General features: G+C 36.7%; 1 protein-coding gene across 1 annotated transcript in view; it reads left to right on the forward strand.

The window, feature by feature from the left end:
• The window catches only part of LOC140162665 (bombesin receptor subtype-3-like), a 71,167-nt gene extending 53,366 nt beyond the window's left edge, over positions 1 to 17,801 (forward strand). Inside the window, exon 2 of the mRNA XM_072185939.1 lies at positions 15,218 to 17,801. Within this exon, the coding sequence (XP_072042040.1) occupies positions 15,367 to 16,446 (1,080 nt within the window). The 5' untranslated portion in view covers positions 15,218 to 15,366 and the 3' untranslated portion in view covers positions 16,447 to 17,801. The remainder of the gene's footprint in view (positions 1 to 15,217) is intronic.
• The last annotated feature ends 1,294 nt before the right edge of the window (positions 17,802 to 19,095 follow it).

Genomic DNA, 19,095 nt, shown 5'->3' on the forward strand with positions numbered 1-19,095 from the left:
TGCCATAGGAAAGTAACGTCAAGTTTTAGGGAAAAAATGCTATAATATGTCTTTTAGCCTAGATTTTACATCTTTTAGCTGACAGTATGGGGTTAATGGTCGGAGAAAGATGTTTAGAGATATCAAGATCAAGATTGCCTGAATGGAAGCCATGGGGAATGATCAATATAACTGGTTGCTATTTACGAATAATACCTGATGTGCGTGTATGAGAGAGACGTGGCTGTACACGAGTTACCTTTCCGGGGTACACACCTTATCGCGGAGACATAGTTGGCACGAGAATGTCTTGCGGTTGCGGTGGAGGGATTGTGTTTCTTGTGAGGAACAAAATCTTCGGAACTGGAGTCTGGAGATGGTGATATTTTTGGCATCAAGATACGTCCATCGAGTCAGAACTTGGCGGTAATCCTGTGCTATAGACCCTCGGAGGGAAACATTCAAGATTGTTCAAACAGCCTCAATGAAACTCTCAGCAACATATCAATTTCTAAGCGCTCTTTAATTGTTCATTGAATTTACAACCGTATGACAAAACGTTTTTGCACCGCTTAAAGATAATTTGCATTTTGTTCATTGAAGTTATGAAGTTTTGTGATGTCTATTTATTTGTTATGAATTTTATTGTTTGTTTTTTTCGCCATATTTTTGCCTTTATCTCAAGTTTGCCGCCTTTGGCCCCCATGGACCACTTGTTGAAATTGGATGAGAATTAAAGAAACGGTGATCTAAAACATAATGAAGAAACGAAATCAAAAGTTGCACTTATGTGTTCTATCAATAAAAGCACGACGCTAGTTTTACCGTGCTAACCAATGGAAGCATGGCGCTAGTCCTCTTATTCGCGAACGCTTTGTGTACAAAATCAATAGGGCATTCAATGGAGCAAACCTGCAACTTTAAAATTGGCATCTTCCTTGGGTTTTTGTATCGTCGTGTCTTTATTTCTTGAACAATATCAACAAATAAGGTCTTAAATTCGAGCTAGAAGATGCAGCTATTAGATGCTGGTTCTAATTATGACATATCTGTTTAGGATATACATAGGGTGGACATAGCTGGTATCTTAATTCTTTGGCTTACTGTATTCAAAACAATATTGTATTACATCCGGGTACTTTGCAAACGTTGTACAATACATAGTTTTGTTGTTTCACTCAAAGTCATACCTCTAATAGTTCCACGCACATTTTTTTTGTCATTCACGACACAATTACTGACGCAAATGATATAGCGTTACATTGCTATATTATCCTGCAATCATCCGTAATAATGTGAATACCTTGGGTGAAAATGAGATCACATTTTTTTCATCAAAATATAATGTCAAAATTGTATTATATGTGGTAATTGCCTGCATTTTACCTCTGGCTATTACCTGTCTTTTACCTTTATTATCTGACTTTAAAGATATCTGCCCAAAAACAGTAGGTAATAGATGTCAAGATCAAGTGGTTTGGATTCCAGCTATGTAAAATGAGAGTGATATATTTAGTGATAAACTTTAAGAAGTATAAAGTGACGGAGTGGGCGATATGTTCCGTTTCGGGCTACATATTGTAGATAAGCTATAAGCTTATACTTTCTGGAGCATAAAACGCATGTCTCAGAAGGTTGGTCTATCTATTGCGACAACGAGTTTTGACCTAAATATTCCCGGCTCTGTGATTGTCGCTCATCAATGGATACAGAATAGTGACAAACTTCGATTTATAGTGAGGGTTTGTTTGCGTTGCGTGTGTAGGCAAATTTATACGTGACAGCACTACACGCATAGAACACTATGAAATTAAATGAAGCTTAAAGATGTAAATTGTCGTTCGATTTGGAGATTTTGCCGATTCATGCCGGATGCGGTGTCCATTCGTGTTTTTTTTAAACGGGATTTACCACAGCGTTTTACTAAAGAGGGGCACAGTGTAGAAGCGGTCCAAGGCTTCAATTTATAATCGAAATTAATTAACTCGATTATCATCCCGATATCTTCGTGTCAGAAATTGCTATGATAGTAGGCCGAATCCACCAGTTCTTTAAAAGCCACGTGTTAGTGCTCAGCACTATGTCGAGTCGTGCGATTTCGGTGTTAAAAGCAAACTTTGGGAATAATGGGAAAAAAGATGTTTCCATTTTTTTATTTCGTGGGAAGTGGTAAAATCCAAGATGGCCGCCAAAATCCTATAAAACTGACTGACACATGCAAAAAAAAGCTATATATCACTCTTAAAATATGCCAAAATGTAAATTTCAAATACTGGAACTATGTAGCCTTGTGTCAGATACTCAAAGAAAGATTTAATATTTCGGAGTAACTGGTAAAATCCAAGATGGCCGCCAAAATCCTATAAAACTGACTGACACATGCTAAAAAGCTACATAGGCCTATCGCTCTCAAAATATGCTAAAATGTAAATTTCAAACACTGGAACTATGTAGCCTTGTGTCAGACATTCATAGAAACATGTAATATTTCGGGGTAAGTGGCATAAAATCCAAGATGGCCGCCAAAATCTTGTAAAACTGGCTGACACATGCAAAAAAGCCACATATCTCTCTCAAAGTATGCTCAAAATCTAAATTTCAAACACTGGAACTAGTATTGTGTCAGGCACTTGAAGATATATTTAATATTCTAGCCGTCCCGGTTTCCTCTTCCCATGTGGTGGAATATAAAGGGCATATTCTTTCACAGGCTCGTCATCTTCAAGACGCAGTATATGGCCGAGAAATTTGAGTTGATGAATCTTGACTCTGGCAACCAGTGGAGTGGTGTTGGTCAGATTGTAGATGGTTTCATTTGGGATCCGATCCACACTCTTGATGTTTAACATGACTCTGTAGCAAGATGTTGCAAAGGCATTGATCTTGTTTTCCATGTCCTTGGTGATTACCCATGACTCGCACCCGTACAGAAGGATAGTGACACAAGTTATCTTAAACAGCTTGATTTTTGTTCCGATTGGCAGGGATGGGCTTCTCCAAAGGCGTTCCAGTTTCCAGAAAGCGGCCCAGGCTAGTGCTTTTCTTCTTTTTAGGTCTCCAACACTAGAGCCCATCCTGGAACCCATGTACTTGAAGTCTGTGACATGGTTGATGGTACTACCATAGACTTCAAGTGCTGGCTGGGCGTTACAGTTTGCAGTCATATATTCTGTCTTAGGTGCGCTGATGACAAGGCCTAGATCTGCTGCTGCTGTTGCAGTCCTACTGGGCCCGGGCTATAGAAGATTCCAACAGGGCAATATCATCAGCAAAATCCAGGTCATTCAGCATCTTAGCAGGATACCTGCTTGACCGACGTGGGTAGGTAACAATTCCAGCGTCAATTCCAGAAGTTGATTTCTTCAGGAGGTAGTCTACCAGGATAATGAACAGGAATGGTGCCAACACATCACCCTGAAGCACTCCAGTTGTTACTTGGAAAGGCTCTGAAATACTTCCATCTATCATAACGGCACTATTGGAGTCATTGTAGAGCACCTGGATGGCATTGACCACAACCTTTGGTATTCCATAATGCCGCAGCACTGAGAACATGACGGACCTGTTGATGGAGTCAAAGGCTTTTTGAAGTCCACAAAAGTGACTGTCAAGGGAAGTTGGTACTCCTTGAAGCCTTCCACGATCCTCCTCAAAATGTGTATTTGCTGAGCACAGCTTCGACCTGATCTAAAGCCAGACTGGTTGCTTCTCAGTAAAGGATCAATGTGAGGCTGCTTATATACTGCTTAAATGTAAATGAGTTTGTTTTTATGATCACGTTTCCAAGTGTATAATTATGTCTTTGGACCAAAAGCACAATGTTTGACATAACCAGACCCCTTGCCAGGTCCAAGATAGACGGCATATCAGATACAGTACCTACTCATGGCACTAGTACATGGTTATACACCACTAATAGGCCTGGGCGATGCATGGAAATGATGAACTATTTGTTTGCGTGGCATCTGAAAAGACTGATTAAAATCACTGTAATTGACCAAGTGATATAGCCAAAAAAGTACATTTTGGGTTTTGATGCTTCGAAATGGTATATTTTTCTCATTTTATGACACTTTTTAGCATTATATTCGCCCTATCTAATTAATTGTAACTTTCAGCTTCAAGGGCACAATGCCATTTTGTTTGCGAAAAGTCTCATTTCAACCTATGTTGAGTTTTTGATCATTTGGGATCTAAATCATCTAGTTTCACCTGAAATTGGTGGCGTTTAACTTTATTTAACTGTGAGAGTTCTGAATTTGAGAACATTACACCCGAAATCAGCCATTTTCCCATTGACAACAATGTAATGGGTTTAGGGGTTTAGACAGCGTTATCCTAGATTCACGTCCCTTATCTGGGGTTAGGGCGCCTTATCTGGGGTTTAGACTGCATTATCCTAGATTCACGTCCCTTATCTGGGGCTGGGCGCCTTATCTGGGGTTTAGACTGCATTATCCTAGATTCAGGTCCCTTATCTGGGGTTAGAGCGCCTCATCTTGGTTTAGATGCCTTATCCAGGATTTAGACTACCTTTATATAGGGTGATTCGGATAAGAATGGACCACCTATATCATAAAGTATGTTTAAATGAATAAAACACAATATATATTTACATGAATTATGGTAAAACTGTACTTTTATATGAAGTTAATGAACTGAAGAACTGAATGTTTACAAACTTTCCCCTCCCTGGTTCTCTTTCACTTTGCGGCAGCGATTCTTCCAGCCGTGATCTCCCTCGAGAAGATTAGGAAGAATCGTATGGCCTCCCAATTTCACATAATCCCATGCATCCTTGATTATTTTGACCAGCATGTTCTTGTTTGTGGCAAATGGGGGAGAGTAGACTTTCTCTTCCACTAGAACACACATTTTCAACTGGATTGAGATCAGGGCTGTTTCTTGGCCAAAAATCTCGTCCCAGTATGAGGGAAATATATGACTATTTTGCCTTTAAATCAAAGATGCAACCAGAAGTTATTTGTTCACCCTACATAAAATGGTCTGAAAATGAAAAAATATTGCCCCAATTTCATGGAGAAAGTTTCTAAATGGAGGCTGATATGTTGTCTTGAAAATTCATTGACACCCAGATGATTAGTGCTAACGATAACTACCTGAGGGCAGCATAACTGATCATCTGCCTAGTCCATACTTGTCCGAATCACCCTATATATAGGGTTTGTGTTCCTTATCTAGGGTTTAAGGTGCCTTAGTGGGGTTTTTAAACTGCCTTATCGGAGGTTTATGTCACTTATCTGGGGTTAAGGCGCCCTATCTGGGGTTTATATGCCTTATCTGGGGTTTACGACCCTTATCTGGGGTTAACGATCCTTATCTGAAGTTAAGGCGCCTTATCTGGGATTAAGATGCCTTATCTGTTGTTTACGTTCCTTATCTGGTGTTAAGGCGCCTTATCTGGGTTTAAACTGCCTTATCTGGGGTTTATGTCTCTTATCTGGGGTTAAGGTGCCCTATCTGGGGTTTAGATGCCTTATCTAGGGTTTACGACCCTTATCTGGGGTTAACGATCCTTATCTAGAGTTAAGGCACCTTACGTGGAGTTTAGATGCCTTATATGTGGTTTATGTTCCTTATTTAGGGTTAAGGCACCTTATTTGGGGTTTGGACTGCTTTATCTGGAGTCTACGTCCCTTAATATGGGGTTACGGCGCCTTATCTGGGGTTTAGATACCTTATCTGGGGTTTAGACTGCGTTATGCTAAGGTTAAGGTATCTTAGCCCCAGGTAAGGATCGTAAACCCCGTATAAGGCCGTATAAACCACCGATAAGATAATAATATAAGCAAAATTCTGCATTTTAGTGGTGGTTATTTTTAAATTTTGGCAGCCATCTTTGGATTTAAGGTCCTGTGCTGTTTTAGATTATGCCAATGGATTTCTAGACGCTGTAAACATGGGTATAGACACCAGCATCATACTTCTAGGACTTTTTGCACCCGAGATATAGCCAAATTAATTTTCACTGGTGGCCATTTTGAAATTTTGGCAGCCATCTTGGAATGATAGGCTCTAGGCTGTTGTAAATTACTCTATTGGATTCCTTGACCCTGAAAACATGGGTATAGACATCAGAATCGTGCTGCTGGGTGCTTCTCTGACCAAGTTATGGTGATTTTAAGGGATTTTGGCGGCCATCTTGAAAAACGCCCTCTACCAAGAATTCCCACACTTTTCGATGGTGCAGACTTCTCTCATTTTATTCAGCGTCCTCAAATCTATAAAGAAACACCTTCAAAACTTCTTGTACTCAACCCGAGAAGGGACTTCCATTCTGTACCCTACTAAAGCGCAATTTATGAGTAAAATATGGCAAATTTTCAATCACGGCGGCCATCTTGGATTTTAGGGACTAAACGGTCTTTAAAAAAATGGAAACATGTTTTATTTCAATCTTTGCCTTACAATACAATGAAATCCATTGAGAAATTGCTTTTAACAAAGAAAGCGCACGACTTCTCCTTTGTTCAACATAGTGCTGGGCACTATGTGACGATGTTGTTCCGCCTCGTTTGACAGTTTGAAGGAGAGAGGCCGATAGATCAACGTAGCTTGGCAGCGCGGTGATATTTGAAGAGGCTTCCCTAGATAAATATTGTGCAGACATTTGCAAACCCCTTACGACAATACACGCAATACGGACTATAGGACTAAGTCCGAGTCGAGTTGTTACCTTTTATACTGCGCGTACCATGTGTCTATCAGACGCGTGCCAATACCTCTCAGCTGTTGACAAGTATCCCATCCCGATCTCCATGTCAGTGCGTAACATCCCTCGGCATGGCTTTGTGCTACCATATTTGAATTGAAACGAGCGGGCTTTCGTAATTGACATCGGAATCACCCGGCTTCGTTGAACGATTAATTGGAAGGAAGATCTGAAACACTTTCGTTCAGTCTCGGAATGGGAGCGATCACTGGACTTTCGCGTTCACTAATACGAGTAGGTTTCTAAACGCATCCCAAAAAGAAAGTATCCAGTTTGATTTTGGTCTATAAGTCAAAAACAAAAACAAGTTACAAGGACTTAAGCTACACTTAGAGCCATATTTTGCGCTCATTTTAGTGATAAGAATATAAAACATTTTTAATCAACTTAATTTTTAACATCTTAATTTGGGGGGTAGGGCCGACTATTAAAAATGACTATAGAGGGTTGAGTTCGTACGACCCACCATAGGTACATACAATAAAATCCATGATTTTCATTTTGCACTTGTTTATGTAAAAGTATTGCAAATTATGCATCGAATTTTCACTTGGTAGTTAGTTTAAATGTTTTTAATTCAAATAACAATTTTGCCTATACTTAAACATAGCAAGATTTCTCAATTTTGCGAGGGCATGCTCATAGCGACATTATGTGGGGAATGGTTGTTCTTATTTTGGTATCACTGGATAGATCCAAATCTATTGTGGGTACCATATATAACATTATATGGTAGTTATGTAGGACGAGATTCATATTTTTTTTATGAATTGAACGATAAACATAATTGCGACACACTCCGTGTGAAAGTAAAGTGTTACGGTGGAATATGAGGCATTGTGAAAATGCTCTAAGCATGTTTCAAACATTAATTGAGCAGAGCAAAGAACAATGATCAATATGCATTTTGTTTGAAGCTAATCGAAAAAAAAACGGCTTTCAAAATACACATTTGAAATATCTTTGCATATTGCTTTTATAAATAATCAATGTTGCTTGACATAATATGAATTAAAAGTTCTCAATAATAATATGACATTTGCTTAGGCAATAGAAACAAATTAATTCGATCTTTCGATCGACCATCGATGCTTTGTTGATCATTATTATTAATGAAAACAGTTAAATTACTATTGTTAATTGTGGTAACATATAAATTATTGCCTGTATTAGAAGTTGTCAATATAAATTGAGCATGAATTCTGGCCATTTAGTTGTTAACAAGCATCGAAGCAGCCTCAACGGTCAATTCAAAGATCGAACAAATTTGTTTCTGGTACCATATGTGTTACTGTCATTACATCGACAGTTAGTATCGTCTAGGCATTAAGCCTTTGACCAAATACAACGGTTTAATGTTAATTACTAATTGCGTTCAAAAATGAATAAGACACTTCAAAATTAAAAGTAGGTAGTTCTTTATATTGTTGTGGCCTTCGCAAATGATGATTGACTAAACACACAAGAGATTTCATTAGTTATTAAAACGTTTCGACACATAAACCCGTTAGTAGGAAACATTTTTCTCAGTGCCTGGGGCTGATTAGTGGTGGGGACTATAATATCGGTATAGAAACTAAAATTAAAATCTACAGTAAATTATAACATTTTACATTATATGGTTCAACCAGTTCTCTGCGCTCACACCCCCATTGGAGCCGCGGGTGCATGCACATCATTACCCCGTAGCCATTCCAATCCTTGTCGATGGGGTACCTTGCCGTTGTGGCCAAACTGGATCAAGGTACAGACAACTGGCATGATTACAGCACGATGAATTTGTGTCGGGGTTAACGAGGAATAAGTGTCAATTGATTTATTTTTTTGTTTTGTTTTTTGTTTTTTCGTATAAATACTGCGATTTACAGTGAGTAGCTCCAAGTGGGTTACCGTGCCACTGTGCGTCAATGTTCCTGAATAATAGAGATATTAAAATGCATTTACCCGAAGGGCACTTGGCAAATCTGATATAGCTGAAATGCAAACATGTGTATTTGCATTTTTCGTTGAAAACGCTTCGGGACATATGGGATAACAATACATTACAATTAGCTTCATATTTAATTTGTCATCTTTAGTGTGCATCTGAGTAGAAAATGTAGGTCATGCAAATAACTTTTTGATAAAGATACATCACTTCCATCACACCAGTATCTTGTTTCAAACATGTTGATGGACAGTCATACATCAACAAGCACTAATTAAAGCAGTGTAAATCAATGAGATACTGAAAGCTGTGGTGTGTCTTGATGCGTCGGAAAGTGTGTTACCTAATAATCGTCGACAAGAACTTTTTTCTAGGACACAGTACAATGTGCAAAAAAAGTTGTTCCATATATATCGTGTCACTAACTGTTCTCACTAATAATTGCCGGAGGTAATAATAGACAGTACAGGATTGATTGTGTTAGTATACAATACTACTTACTGCTTACCCCAACTGCAGCAAAAAAACCCAATTAAAGATCCATCAAGTAAATGAATCTTAATGATTAGTTACTGTCTCAACTATAATAAATCTATAAAGTGAACCGCTCATCTTCTTTTATTAATTAACATAATAATTTCGAAAGCTCGAAACGTCGGGTTTTTTTTTCCTGTTTTTTTTTGTTGTTGTTTTTTGTTTTTTTGTTTTTTGGTTTGTTTGGTTCTGTTTGCCTGTATGTGTACAGTGATTTTTATCACTTCCAGTGTTGTTTGTTGTTTTTTGGTTTTTTTTGTAATGTCACTGTGTTTCTGCAACTTCTGTACTTGGGCTCTCGAATTGGCAATTTTGGCCATCGAACTTTGCATATTTTTGTGCCTAGATTGGATGTTTGGTTTAATGTGTCTGCTTATGTGCACAGTGATTTTCATCACATCGGTGTTCCCATTGACCCATGCTGTGGGCCTTGGAACCGATAATATTTGGATATCGATATTGTCCTACTTCTATATGCCTACATTTGCTGTTTTTGTTCCTCTTCTGCGTAACGTCTGAATTTTACTTTTTCCCCCCGTCAAGTTAATAGCGTACCCTGCTCTATTTCTTTCCAATTGTTTATATATTCAAGGTGCCCTCTTGTATCATTTATTGATTCGTGATGTGTTTTGTGCCCTCGTCCGTTGGATTCACCGTTACCCACTTTGTATGAAATGTTAGATAATTACGATTTAATCAACTTTTCATTGCAAAAGCATTGACAATTTAATGATTTACAATGTTGTCAATGTTAGTATAATTGAAAACAATGATAAGTCAATGGTTAGAAAAGCGTTGATATTTTGTAATTCATAGAAACATCGCAGCATCTTAGTTGATATACCTGGAAACCATTTAGTGCAGTGGTCTTCTCACTCGCTTCTCACCACTGTAGCCTGGGTTCAATTCCCCGCGGTGCCACATATGAGTTTGGTTGCCGATCCATGCTCGTCCTCGCAGGTTTTTCTCCGGGTGCTCCGGTTTTCCTCCTGCTTCTAAAATCGGACCTCTTCCCATATCCCTGTCCCGTCATATCTGGAGGCATCCCTTGAATTTAGTAGCCTCTGAGCACTATTGGGTTTAGCCTGGCTTCGGCCGAATGTTATAAATAAAAAAATAAAAAAATTTACTCCCCTAATGTTGTTGTTAATGAGTTGTACAATAACCAGAAATTCAACACACGTTAGCTTTGCGTTAAAAGTGCCGTTACCTGACGTGAGTTTAGTATGTTTCAAAATGTTTGTATCGTCTAGACTTTAAGCAGTTGACCAAAAAATAATCTAATGGGTTATTGGTAATTGCTGATTGTTTTCGCCTTGGGTATAATGGGACAGATTGTAAACTCGTTACTCAAATTGGCTACATAGAAATCCACTAGTCATTAAAAAATGTCTGCTTCAAACGTCAGAAAATAAAAGTTTTAAACTGCATATAGGAGAGTATAAGCTGTTTCTTTTTTGTACCTGAGTGTCAATTAATATTGTCTTTTCTTTATAGTTTTAAGATAGCCATTTTGTTCACTTTATAACCTATACAGCCTGTCTCAAAAAAAATTGTGCAAGTGACCATTAGAAAATATAGTTATGACATAATGCTTACATCAACGTCAAGAATGTAGTCTTAGCTGTCAAATGCCGTTTGTTCTGTTCAATTTGCTTGTTTTAATCTCGAGATATGTTTAGTTAAAGACGAAAGGGTAAAATCGCAATTGTGCCACTTTTAATGGGGAAGAGGGCTTTATATGTAACAGTGAGAGCATCAAGTTTATCAAGAGTTCCTTCGTGAAATCAAAAGAATGCATCAATTACACATTTCAAAATTTTTGACTGTTTTTACTGTTTTATCATGATGCAGGAATGATGATTCCCTTTTTCCACTTAAAAGAGATTAAAAGATAAATAAATATTTCACATTCTGCTGTAAAAATTAAATACATGTGCATGTCAATGATTTTATCATGGTAAATGCTGTTCTCTTAGTCACTTAAGACATGTTAAAAGACAAACAAATATTGCGCACTTATACATGTTATATGTTAATGAACGCGTATTACTTGTTGGGAGAGATATTAGACAAAATAATGCACGCGTGCTGATGTTGATGCGTCTAATGCATGCGCCCCGAAAGGAGGAGTGCATTAGACGCATCAGCATCAGCAATCATTGATTTACATGTACAGCTCTCTTCCCTAGTAACAGTGGCACAATTGTGATTTTACCCTTACGTTGTTAAATAAACATATCTCGAAATTGGAACAAGCAAATTGAACAGAACAAACGGCATTTGAGAGCTAAGACTGCGCCCGTGACGTTGATGTAAGCATTATGTCACAACGGTATTATCTAATTGCCATAGAGGGCGCCTTTCACTTGCACATTTTTTGTGAGACAGGCTGTATGTGATGCGATCAAGCAAATCAGTCAGAACTCGGAAATATTAAATTGTCAGTTTCTTATAGGATATTAAAAAGCATTCACAAATCTGGGTTTTGCAGAAAACACCATTCAAATTACACAACCAAGTCCCAAAGATATAAGCAATTAAAAAGTTTCCAAAACAACAGGAAACAAAAGGAAATAATTTCCTTTGTATGCCTATATCTCAAAACCAATATTTCCGAGTTCCGACTGATTTTGCTTGATTGCATCACATATTTTAATCATAAATATAAATGAGACCATATTCATTTTGTCAAAGTACACTTTCGTTCACGTTCAGCCTGTCTCAAAAGTGGAAAATGCCATCTTTGGCAATTAGAAAATACTGTTGTGACATGATGCTTACATCAACGTCAATGGACTAGTCCTAATAGTTTTAAATCCCGTTTGTATCATTCATTTTGGTTTCGGCAATCCTGAGATCTGCTTCACTAAACACAAATGTATGAAATCCCTTTTGTGCCACTTTTTAGAAAATTGAATAGAATGATGTATCCAATAAAAGAACATTCGTTTGTAGGATGAGAAATGATTGTGTAACAATTGGTCAGTTTGTAATTGTATTGAAGACAAGGGGAGCAAGATGCATTGAGGTGCGGCGGTCTCATAGAAGGAAGGGCTCTGAGTGACCCATGTACAAGATCAATAATGTTAAAGACCAAACTGTAAAATGGACTAGACTAAACTGTTGATTTCAAGCAATGTCGGATTCAGCTGCCTCACACTCGGAAATATTATAATTTGCACCAATGGTTTGATGAAAATCATCAATGAATTTAAATTGTTAGTGTGAAATTTCAAAAGTATACCATGTGCAATATTTCGTTGACATGATTTTAATTTTACAACAGAGTGTGCAAATATATATTTATCTTTTGATTCGTTTTAAGTGGAAAAAGAGAATCATTATACCTGATCATGATAAAACAGTAAAAACAATTTTGTATTGTAGTGTAATCGATGCATTATTTTGATTTCACGAAGGAACTTTTGGTTTTTTTGGCTGGTGCAATTTAAACATTGTTTTTGTTATAAACATCTCAAAAAAAGTAACCCCCCCCCCTTAAATAACGACCATTATTCAAAAATGGGCTATTGTATTTCAAATCTGTAAAATGCATTGCAAGCAGAATTTATCTCTGCGCATTTTGACACCTCATTTGATACGATAGCCCAAAAACAATAAAACACCGGTCAATTTAATATAGTGAGGTCCAGATTTGAAAGTTGCACTTGAATACAGCTTTTTACAATACAAAAACACTCAGATATCATTACACAGATTTCCTTCCATTACACTGAATTACAAAATCAATACAATTTACTGCAACTCTCAAAATCTTGGGTTACATTGATTTAAATGTACGCTGTGACGTCAATATTTAGTCAATTGCTACAAATGAGGTGTCAAATAATAAATTCTGCTTCCAATGCATTTTTCAGATTTGTAATATAATTACCCGTTTGTGAATAATGGTCATTATTTTTTTGAGACGTTTATTATAACAGCATGCAGGTTTTAGTTGCTACATTTTGCTTGCACAATATCTTTATCTCAGCCAACCAAATACATATATTCCGACAAACTTATTACCAGTGGTGATAACCAAAAGAAAGAGTTTGCTTTTGCTCGATACATAACCTTACCTTATGCCAACGGGTCAAATATTCCTAGATGCTGGTTTTAACAAAGCATTTGACAAATGCATATCGTAGTTAGAAATAAAGACACCTTATATACAATTCATTGGGTGACGGAACGTAAACAATGAAAATACATAAGTTACTTGCATTGACTTTAATTAACAAAGATTACAGATTTGTTTTCAATAACATAATGATAACAATGATCGGTAAAGTGTGATATAGTTCGTATGTAAAGGATTAATGCTTCATAGCACTGTAAGAAATAAAAGGTATCACTCTGAACTAATAAAGGTAATACACCAACCCTTCATATTCGAAATGATGGTTACACACGATGAAAGGGTACTGCTTACAACATGAAAAATAATAATATTACAATATTAAAGCTTTAATGAATTAATACTATTTAGTACATGTATAAGACTATTCACATCTTGTTTCTCGTCAAGGCTGCTTTAGTTATAGGTACTTACACATAAAATCAAAACAATAAACAACTTAAAACTAAGCGATACCTCACGAAAATAAGCGCAGGCGAGACAGGAAATTAAAGTAGTTCAACATGCGTATATTTTTATTGACCCTACTTCTTGTTGCACATTCAATCCTTTATATTTCAACCAATTTCCTCCAGGCTGTATATTGATACCAGTGTCTTTGAACATATGAATAGACCGTGTAGGCGTAACAATATCACTACCATAACAAATACAAATACCTTTACACTGACAGATTCGTCAAACTGACATATATGCGAGTCGTATAATGTCTGATAGAATAAGCCCAATCGGCATTGGAAGTTTGCAATGTATTGTGGGACAGTTTTTGCAGTTTTGGGACACTTTGTCCTTTGACCTATCGGGAAAATTCAGAAAAAATCGGGGTTTTGGCGTACAAAATATAATTTAAAACGTGTTACTAGAATAAAAAACAAACCCAAAAAAATGTGTTATTTGTGATGATAACATTATTAAAATAATAAATTAATTATTAATAATTACAGCAATTTGCCCGATATGTCACTGGTCAAAGTGTCCCAAAACTGCCCCCCCGAAAAAAACTCCGGAAGTTGCAATGGCGATTGGGCTTATAATCGTCATCATTGCACTCGGGTAACGATAAGTGATGTTTACTGTCGAGTTGTATTCTGTGTTTAACTGTTCGGTCAAATTAATCACATTGTTAATTTATTTATTTATTATTATTAAATGCATCTACCATCAAATAAAACCATAGTATGTTCAGTAAATATTTCATAATTATCATCAAGGTAGCATATACAGTAAAATCAAATGTTGTGATTGTCATACAAACTTTTCATTTTTTCACTAATCTGTTATGCTAATTTTTTGTGTTATGTTAGTTTGTGTTGTTTTTCTTCTACTCGCCACTTGATCTTACTGAGTTAGCCGATCATGCTAAACCTTAAACTTTCATATGCCACTTTCTCCCGTGATATATATTGTAATATCGTATCTTGATATAATATACAAGATGCATCAAAGTAATTGGTGTCCAACGGATCTGATTTTTCTTGAAAGGGTTGCCTCTCATATTTAAAAGTTAGAAATAATTTTGGGTTTTCAATACATCGAGATAATAACAATCAAAAACAAATAAGGACCACTCAAATACAGATTGCTATAAAGAATATATCTTTGCGATATTTTATAACATAACACACACATTTAGTGGGTCTTATGTTGTATTTTGGTGTGTCAGTATTAAAATGTAAATTCTAATTATGTACACCACAAAAAGACATGCGCCGTCGTCCCCACATATGCCCGCCATTTTCTGGTTGCTGTGTTCATTTCCCTCGCTTAGACATAATTATCATTTTAATATTGTCTCCTTCTTTTCAGGATAATTTTCGTATTCTTTTGTGTATTACTCACATTTATCCTATTCCCATCAAACATTAAAAGAATTATGTTTTCCTTTTCTTTGTATTTACAGATTACCTATCTGGCTGTTCATGTTGGTTACATCTATATACGTTTATCATAATAACATAGTGCCAAGCTCAAGCTGGTCAAAGAAGACACAAAACACCCGTTTCGTGAATGCATTAAGAAGGATATCGCAAGAGTTTGTATTAAACTATAATGATGGATGGAAACTTTACCAACAATAGTGATTCTAGTCTCAACTATGAACAACTGTTATATGAGCTCGCGTGTGGGCACAGGTCCCCGAACTATTATACTCAGATGATACTGCTGGCAGTGTTTAGCTTCGTCGGTATCGTTGGAAATATTGGGTTGCTCATTGTTGTTTGGAGCGATACAAACTTGAGAAACACACCTAACATTTTGCTCACAAATCTAGCATTTGCGGATTTGATGTATATTTTGGTAACAGCGCCAATACGTATTGAGCATGAATTAGACCCATGCTGGCATATTGGTACAGTTTGGTGCGCCATGAAACAATTTGCACCTGTTGTATGCCAAAGCGCATGCGTGTTTTCACTTGTTGCCCTAAGTCGTGAGAGGTACTCAGCTATTGTTCATGGATTGCAGTCGCGATTTTCAAATCGATTGAGCTGGACCATTGGTTCATTGATTTTGCTCTGGATCGCTAGCTGCCTTTGTGGTATGCCATACTTTTGGTTTTCGTACGTCAACCTCTATACGTGTATGAGTGTTGTGAGAGGCTCGTTATCAGCCCAGATTTACGAAACTCTTCGTTTGGTATTCCTGTTTGCTATACCCTGCTTTCTAATAGCATTCCATTACTCCAAAATGGCGAAGACATTACTTGCAAGCACAAAAACATTTGCAGAGAGTAACTCCAAACAGTTCGTGAAGCAAAACAAAGCCCGCTCAAGGTTAGCTTATCTCGCTGTGACAATATCGGTATTCTTTGCTGTGTTCTGGTTCCCAAGCGTAGTTTATCAAATGTGGTGTCATTTCACGAAGAATGAACACCATTTCAAAGAAGCTCGCAGTTACATTAACACCTTCAGACATGTCCACTATTACATGTCATTGGCCAACAGCTGTCTCAATCCGTGGGTTGTATTCATTATGAGCTCATCTCATAGAAGAAAGCTACTCAAGCCATTCAAGTGCAGTAAAGGAAAACCATCTAAATCTGAAAAAGAAGCAGGTAGTTGCAGTACGTTTCAGAGCACAAATAAAGTAACAACGAGAACAATTATGACAAGTCAAACAAAAGTGTAATTATACTGTACTTTTTTGTGAACAATGCCTTCGCTTATATGTGGTCTTGTACCTATATGGGAAGTACGAAATTAAAAACAACAACATTAAACTGACTCCAGAAGTGCGAGCATTAATGTTTAGATTCATTAGTGTGCTAAACCTATGTCATTAAAACATGTTGGGACCGTGATAATATATTTGTTTTGATTTGATAGGAAACAACCGTTCACTCAAGACGCGCAACAAAATAATACTGCGTTTTTATTGGTTATTTGAATACTCTGAATTAGTCGAAAATCAAACACGTTAAAACATGTACAAAGCAGTTACGTGAGAAGCATTTATGTAGCATTTTTATACGATTTCTCTCTTATATTTGATTCAAAGCAAGTTCAGTTGAGAAAAGTTGAAATGCTTTAGAACAGTGTGTGATTTTTCATTGCCGTTTACATTTTGAATCATGCATGGTACCCAACAATACATTACTCGACGTCTTATAATGCCTTTATTATCTACTGACATCAGGGTTGTTTTCAGTAGTAGTCAGAAAGTGTAATCTCGAATATGAAAGGACTGCCAGTTCTGACTCTTAATAATCAGCAGAAACATCTGTGTAAATATAATGTATATAAAAGAGTACATTATGTGCCTAAGTATATCTATTGCTAAATATTGTCATGTGAAAATCCTATGGAATATTCCAATATATTCTTGGGCTATAAGTAATGATACACAATTGCCGACGGTATGCGGAATAGCTTATTAGTTGGTACAAGTGAATTTATTTAAAACAGGAAAAAAACTTCCACGTCATTTTAAATTTACTACAATTATGTGTTTACTTGATAACGTAAAGGTTCGCCTGATGGCTCTACTGTGGACTCTCTTAAATTAGTCCAATAAGTTCCCGTAACAATCTTGCAAATCATGTTAAATTTGCAGTACTCGGCTGAGATACAGTACTTATAGCGCTTATCATTGTAGACTATGGAAGCATTTCAACAGTACCCTTATTTGGTTGCAAAAAGTCGTTGACATAGAGGTCAAGTTCAAAATTGCTCTGACTTTGTGAAAAATCAAGCAATGTGTTCCTCTGGTCATAAGGATTCAGAAAACGTATAGTTTGACCTAGCTACGATGTATGGTTATGGAGTTTTGAGCAAAAATGTAACATTGTGACGTGTCTAATTTTGGCACTACGTCGATCGACTTCGATAAATGCCCCGATTTTATTGAAAATGGTCCCAAATTATTGGCATTTCCATGATAAATCAGAAAAATGATAGCTTGTGCTATGTAGGATGTTTCGTTACCTCAGTAACACATCAAAATCGACAATTGAGTCGCATTGGGTTCTACAGGGTGTCCCATAAACAATTTGGACGTAAGTCCAGAAATATACATCAGAGTCCAAAAATTTAAAAATCAGCTTATAGCCCATCTTATTTATGCATATTATACGCTAATTTTACAGGAATCGGTTGAATGATTACGAAGAAATGAGCAATTACATAACGCATGCGTCAATTCACTTCATTCACAATTTGAAAGAAAAATCAGTCAACACAATGCGCACTAGTGGTTAACTGTCAATGGGCTTCATATTTTGTTCGGTGAAATCTGTTTTTATTCTTTTTAAACAATCTGCTTCTTCTTGCAAAACATTTAATTCACATTTGAAAACCTGCACGGTATTGAAAATGAAAGTTTGCATGTAAGATAATGCTCGGTACTTCCAACTATCTGTTTCGTTAATGTTGATATAAATGTTGCATAAAGAATGATTGCAGAAAGAATTCCACCTGGCTTAAACAATTTCTCACGTACATTAATGTTTTGTGAATATTTCCAAGAAATTTTAAACTTCAACATTAATGTTGGTATCAAAAATCACACGTAAAGCTGTAAATTTGCATGACCTAAAGAGTTAAAGTTAGAAAGCTTCCAATTGCAGAAATAACAGTTAATAACCGTCGGATTATAAAACAGATGTCGACTAAATTTGATGAGATACACAAACTTTAAGAAGGGATGAGCGAGTATGAAAAAAGCGCCTTTTGATCAAACTTGGAATGAATTTTTTGAATCTGATGTTTATTTCTTGACTTACGTTCAATTTTATTCACTCGGTAATTTTTTCTGGGACACCCTGTATATTTTCATCAATTCGACTTTGACCAATTGTTACGTTACCTGGATGAAAAGCACCTAAGATAGTTAAAACTATATTTTGTCTGAATTCTTGCAACAAGACAAATAATTTGAGACCAGCTTCATCAAAATCAGTCATTTTTCCCCTCAGCGGCATAACCGTACATCGTGGATAGGTCAAAGTATACTTTTTTTCTGAATCCTTATTACCATTGGATCACGATGGTGTAAGATTTGAACATGTCTGAGTAATTTTGAACTTCACCCTCTGTGGCAAGTTCAATGACCTTTTTTCTACTAGATTGACGGTACTGTTAAAATGCCTAAAAGTTCTATTCATCTGCAAAATATGGCAAGGTTAACATGATTTGCACGATTGTAGTGCATGAAAACTGAAATCAATTGCACTAAGTGGAATTTAGGCACAACCTAAAAGTGCCCTCCCGTAAAAATCCCACCAGCAAATAAGGGCACGGAACCTTGATTCCAGGTGGGGTTTCAAAGAAGGGAACTCTC

Source organism: Amphiura filiformis, chromosome 10 (assembly GCF_039555335.1).
Source record: "Amphiura filiformis chromosome 10, Afil_fr2py, whole genome shotgun sequence".
In the NCBI taxonomy this organism is placed as follows: Eukaryota; Metazoa; Echinodermata; class Ophiuroidea; order Amphilepidida; family Amphiuridae; genus Amphiura; species Amphiura filiformis.